Genomic DNA, 6,000 nt, shown 5'->3' with positions numbered 1-6,000 from the left:
AACTTTTTGAAACATTTTGCGACACATTTTTATTGTCACAAATTATGTTGCAAATTAATTATTTATAACAAAAAAACTGTGACACGGTTTGTGGTTTTTTATAATAATTTTTTAAATATTTTTTACAAACATGTTTTAAATTCAAACTTACAATCCTCAACAATAACTTCTATAATATTTTACAAAATAAGCATTCCGATTTATAAGTATCCATAACAACAATTCAATACAAAATATAATAATCCAAACATATAATACAACAAACCAATACAAAATGTAACAGTCCAAACATCTAATAAGACAATCCAATACAAAATATAATAGTCTAAACATCTAATATAACAACAAAAAGTTATAAAAATATTTAATGTAATAATCCAAAATATTACATTCATTATGTTGTAATTTCATCGACACCCTTATCTTCCTATTGGGCTGAAGGTTGAGGCTATTTAATATCCTCTGAAGTATGAGGGGCATGGGAAGAAAACTTCCCCCGTCCTGATTGCAGCATGTGAAGTACGAGGAGCTGTCTCAAAATTTACTTGAATACCTTGAGATTGTGAGAGCGAAAGGATGTACTGGTTCTGTTGGTTCTGCTCTTTCATTCCAGCTTACTTATAACCTTTGGAGGGATAGAAGCAACAAGTTGCTGAGTAGTTTGTTTTTCTGAATTATATTTTCTCAATGTCGAGCATTGTGTCTCCATATTCATGTTCATTCCACCCTTCTAATGGAGAAATTTTCCTTACCAAAAAATTGAACTCAAACACCATGTGCATACGAGAAACATAAAAAACGAAAAAGAAAAGAATAGTGTCTATTCCCTTGCATGCGCATATGGGACATACAAACAAATAGTTGATCATGGATAATAAAATATAGAAAAGTGATGCAGTCAAAATTGAAGCAAATGATTGCAAATCTATGTTCACATGTATAGCTTGATGATCTGTAACGGCTTCTATAATATGGCGAAGCACTTGGAGACCGACGTCGAGCTTTTAAAACACAAACACCATTAGCATATGTTCAAATTTATATAAGAAAACCAACATAGTTCTAGTATACTTGGTGGAATAATAACATCTATGTCCACAAATAGAACTATAGAAGAGGTTGACAGTAAGAAAAGAACCAAAATTTCCAACACAAGTATCTTCAACTTTATATCTATACATGCATATCTATCCAGATAAAACCAACAAATTATCTAAAGGTGCAAGAAGTGCTTACAATGGAAGGTCCTCGCACCAAGATATTGGCTTAGAGTGGGTATTCGACCACGTCTCCTCCTAGCCTGAAAGGAGAAAATTGGGAAATAAGATAAATGGTACCAATCTAAAAACCCGATCACATGCAAAAGAATAAAGCACAAAACTGAGGCTTGCATTGCCGCATGATATTGAAGTAGAACCAATGCAAGTTAAAATAAAATTGTTAATTGCACAACCCTTGGTTATATTGTCTGGTTTTGCTTGATCAGGTTTGATTTGATTGTTAGGATAAAGCTTTTGAAGTTTGATGAAGAGTGGCTACGCACAGCTAGCTTGTTTCCAAAAACACTTCAAAGGAACAACACCTCTCAAAAATCACTCAAAGCATCAATCGCCTCAATCAACTTAATAATGGAATGAACTAAATCATAATATTTGAAATGCTGGTTTACCTTTTCAACAGTGATAACCCGACCTTCAAGCACAGACCATGAAGATACTTAAGGCAACTGTTTGAATCTTCAATTCACTCCATGGTAACAAATCCAAAGCCAAGAGACTCTCTTAACCATGGATCCACCACAAGACATACATCAATCACCTGTAGACATGCATGACAAAAGAGAAAGACATAAAAAATCCTCATATACACCAAAACATTGATAACAGACATGAAAACTTGTTAAGAAGAACTATGATGGCTAAACTCATGGAGACACGTCTTTCTTTATTTATTTTTATTTTTTTTATATTTTTTTAAAACAAACAAAGCTAAGACATATATACCTTTCCTTCAGTGGCAAAATACTTCTCTAGTTCATCCTTTGTAACATGAGAAGACAACCCTCTCACATACAAGTTATTTTCAGGATTTTCAACATCACTGAAATCTGGGCTCCTGACAGTGTCCCAAGTGTGCCATCAGCAAAAGTAGAAAATTTTAGAACAGAATTAGAAAAATGTTGGGCCACAATACCTAGAGCAAGATCTGGACAAAGACCTAGAGCCAGATGTAGCATCTCCATAAGGGGAAGGGAAGCGTGATGCATATATTGGGAACAAGTTTGCCATTTCATCCAACTTCACTCCCTTCACTTCCAAAGCAGAGCCAATTTGGAAAAAGAACACATTTAGATAAATATAAGAATAGAACTATGCACATTCCAAAATTTGCCTAATTCCTATTCAGACATTCTTGAACCAAATTTAAGCTACTAAATTTAATTATTCAGATTTTCATATAAGGATGTTTCAGTACTCTGATTAACTAATCTACTTTTCTAAAGAACACATTCATGTTTAATGTAACGTCAACTCTTTCTAATAATATTAATTTTATTCACAGAATAATTAGCATGCAAATGGATGAGAGTACAAGTTGGCATCATTCTTATGTTGAAAGCAAACCTTACAACAGCAGACACATGAAGAAGAGAGATAGATAGAGATCAAAGGTGATAGATATATGTGTCTTCTATTTTTCTCCTTTGGCATATTAGTTAATATGTCAAACTTGATCATAAGTACTTGAGGAGTGTTAATTCATTTGATGATTCAAAGTGTTCCATTTGCCAACTTTGTCTTCCTAATGTGATGTCTAGGTTAGGCAGCTTCTTCTGTGAGCTGGACTAGATATTCTCTGATTGTGAGACTCTTGTGTTCTATTAAGCAATGGAGATGAACACACACACACACATACATACATATATATATATATATATATAACAAATAAAATATGATTAACTGCAAAATCAATATTCATTTCAAAGGTTAAAAAAGAAATCAAATGGCAAAACAAATGCATCTTTCAAGTACTAAGCAGACATAATATGAGACAAGAAATCAGTCTGACCACAACCCCCAACAATTAAACTATTCATCTAGTATAAGCATTGGTAAAATGTCCATCAACATCCAAACTATTCATTTATCATTCCCATAGCCCTTCTCATTAAATCTTCTAAAACCAACAAAAATGAACCCAAACAATAATCACATCATCTTAACAACATTTATATGAAGAATTCCATACATAATCAATAATAATTACAAATAGTTTCTATGATCGACCACAGCATCAACATTAAGAACTATGATCAGAAATAGCAATGCACTTGAAAACACCCACAAAAATCACACAAATGATAAAAAAAAAATGCAGCACTGATTTAGAATGGTTTAAAATTGCATAAAAAAGGGTTTACCTAATCTTCTTTGAATCCAGAAATCGACAAAGGTCCAAAGCACTTTTAGAGAGGGAACAATGAGATTTGATTTCCAAAATAGCTTCAGATTTAAATCGAAATAGCTTGAGATTAGGGAAAACCGGACATGATTTGGAGGTGATTGAGGCCTTGACGCTCGAAATGGGTGATAATCTCATATGTGCGCTGCTGCTCAGCGAGAGGCCAAGTCTCAAAGTGGTGGAGGATGTCAATGCTGCTGGTGGGGTTGCCGGAGCAGAGAGAAGCATGGTGTGGTACATGGCCGGGAAGTCGATGACCGACACCATCAAGGTGCCATCGATGTCGAAGCCCACACCCATCAAGGAGGCCTTTGGGGTGGCAGCGAAGGTGAGGTGTCTCACCGGAGATTCCACCATGGTTGTGTAGCGCTGGTGATGAACAGAGGCGGTGGAGAATGGATGCGTGATGGATGACGTCTAGCTAGACTCGGATTCTAGGGTTAGGATTCTGTCATTTTTGTTTTTAAGAAGAGTTTTTGTTTATGTTTTTGTGTTTTTGGGTAAATGTAAGGTTTTTTTCTATTTGTAGGGTTTTGAGTTTGGGGAAATTGTGGTTTGTTTTCGCTTCTTTAGAAAGTTTAAATTTTGTTATATAATTTTTGGATTTTTTTATTATTATTTTTATGCGTTTATCTTAATCAAATTCATGCTTTTGGTATATCTTGGTTGTGAATTTAAATATCATAAACTCTACTTTGCTTGCCATTGTGATTATGACTATTATATTGTTTTGGATCCCAATAGGATGAAGAAAAGGGTTCTGAGTGCTATTTTTGTTTCAGTGCTGGGTATTAATTTCACAATGTGTTTTTCTCTTTTTTTATTTTTTATTTATTTTGGTGTGGCAATTATAATATATGGAGAGGTCACGGAACAATAAACATAATAATTTCACTTGATATAATTTTTATTTTTATAATTTTAAAGAAACATAACTGTCACATTGCATGATTTATAGGATGAAAAAAAAAAACCACTAAGGATTTTAGAGTAAAGTGAGCGAATATATAAAAATTGGTAATTGTGTTATTCCAAAAAAATTATTTTCATGCATAAATATAAATATATTTACTTCCAAAATAAGGAAATTATATTAATATAAACAAGGAAATTATATTAATGTAAATTATATTTTATTTTTATGTAGAATATAATTTTTTATTGTTAAATTTGTGACACATTTTGCGACGCGAATAAATCGTTGCAAATAATGTGTCACAATTTATGTCGCAAACCAATTATATGCTAAGTCCTAAAAAATTGCGACACATTTGTCTTTTTTTATAATGCAATTTGGTTCTTTCTGCAACATTATTGATTTTTTGTCGCACATTATTGTAATTTGTATCACAAATATGTGACATTTTTATGTGTCGCAAATTTATATGTTGCAAATAGTATTTTTTTCCTTGTAGTGTATAAAGACATTGAAGAGTGATGAAGTTGGTCACGGATTATGCTTTTTGTTCATTTTCCCAATGTTATATCAACGGCTATTGGCTATTGGCTATTGGCCTGTTTTCTAATTTTTAAGGATTGCCATAAATTTATATGATTATTATATGTTGCTTTTTGTTCAAAAGCCTATCTATATCAGCATAGTTTGAAAAGCTTTTAGTTGCCACTTCTACCAAAGCAATCCAATGATTCAAATCAGATCATTAGTGTTGTGCGTTTTTGGTTTGGTTTGGGTCAGGCGATTACTGCTGAGAGTTACAAACAATTAGGCACAACTGGTAGGGGTTTATGCAAAATTTGATTTAAATCGAAATAAATGACCTCAATCTGTTAGCATTAACATTAATAAAATATGCACATTCACACATAATTGAGATCCAAAATTAAAAATCTGGCGAAACCTTAAGAATCATAATTCATGGCATTTAAATATGTGGAAGCTTACCTGATTCATAACTAATGATCGTTAATGTGTTATGATCTTTTAATTTTTTACGTTTTTCCAAATCTAAAAGGCTCTCGTTCTCTTTTATGGGAATGAAGAAAATTCTCTTATGTAAATGGAGAAATTTGGATAAAAAATTCACCTATAAATTTGGGATAAGAACCCTTTTAGTATCACTTTATTTAATTTGGTTCCAGATCAAATTGAAAATTATATTGGGTCTCTACACGTAAATCCCTTCTTGAACTTAATAAAAAAAACTTAATTAGAGCACTATAATTGGGTTTAATTAAAAATAACAAACATTTAATTTACATGTGTGCCCCTTTAAATTGAAATTTTCCAGCACAACCAACTGGTGGTCAATTCATTTTTATATAAAATTAATTCAATTTAGATGAGATTTTAATAGGATAAATGATTCGCGCCATCCTATTTAGTTTCTTTAATTTAAACCCGAACTGACCAAATCAACCGAACTAGTTTTTGATGCCCCCTATTCATAGAAGTCTTATTGCTCTCTCTAAGATCCATAACTAAAAGACTGAGCACATTGAATGTGCCCGGCCCTCCTCCGCAGCAAATTATTAACTGCGCCATGCTTTATTCTTAACATGAACAAAATTACTTTGAGT

At 32.6% G+C, this 6,000-nt stretch overlaps 1 protein-coding gene across 10 annotated transcripts; it reads right to left on the bottom strand.

The window, feature by feature from the left end:
- Positions 1-291: 291 nt before the first annotated feature.
- Positions 292-3,983, bottom strand: LOC120276425 (serine/arginine-rich splicing factor SR45a-like). Of its 10 annotated transcripts, none has more exons than XM_039283163.1 (7): positions 3,549-3,982; positions 3,422-3,463; positions 2,194-2,311; positions 2,004-2,115; positions 1,454-1,818; positions 1,237-1,300; positions 292-747 (listed from the first exon to the last, which is right to left on the bottom strand). In XM_039283163.1, exons 1-5 carry the CDS (start codon positions 3,817-3,819, stop codon positions 1,744-1,746), a joined length of 618 nt encoding a protein of 205 aa, XP_039139097.1. In that variant the 5' UTR covers positions 3,820-3,982; the 3' UTR covers positions 292-747; positions 1,237-1,300; positions 1,454-1,743. The 10 variants fall into 10 exon arrangements, 7 of the variants coding, with proteins under 7 accessions (XP_039139097.1, XP_039139099.1, XP_039139096.1 ...); XM_039283165.1 differs by having other exon boundaries at positions 1,670-1,818; XM_039283162.1 differs by having other exon boundaries at positions 691-1,001.
- Between the last annotated feature and the right edge of the window lie 2,017 nt (positions 3,984-6,000).

The sequence above is a fragment of the Dioscorea cayenensis genome, chromosome 14 (assembly GCF_009730915.1).
Source record: "Dioscorea cayenensis subsp. rotundata cultivar TDr96_F1 chromosome 14, TDr96_F1_v2_PseudoChromosome.rev07_lg8_w22 25.fasta, whole genome shotgun sequence".
Classification (NCBI taxonomy): Eukaryota; Viridiplantae; Streptophyta; class Magnoliopsida; order Dioscoreales; family Dioscoreaceae; genus Dioscorea; species Dioscorea cayenensis.
Note: the sequence above shows the minus strand (reverse complement) of the source record. Positions and strands in the feature narration are given on the sequence as shown.

Excerpts from the sequence above, each read along its gene's own strand:
- LOC120276425 (XM_039283163.1), bottom strand. The coding sequence starts at position 3,819 with ATGGTGGAATCTCCGGTGAGACACCTCACCTTCGCTGCCACCCCAAAG. Across the intron at positions 2,116-2,193 it reads TTGTCCAGATCTTGCTCTAG|GAGCCCAGATTTCAGTGATG; the intron begins GTATTGTGGCCC and ends GGACACTGTCAG. Across the intron at positions 1,819-2,003 it reads ATTTTGCCACTGAAGGAAAG|GTGATTGATGTATGTCTTGT; the intron begins GTATATATGTCT and ends GCATGTCTACAG.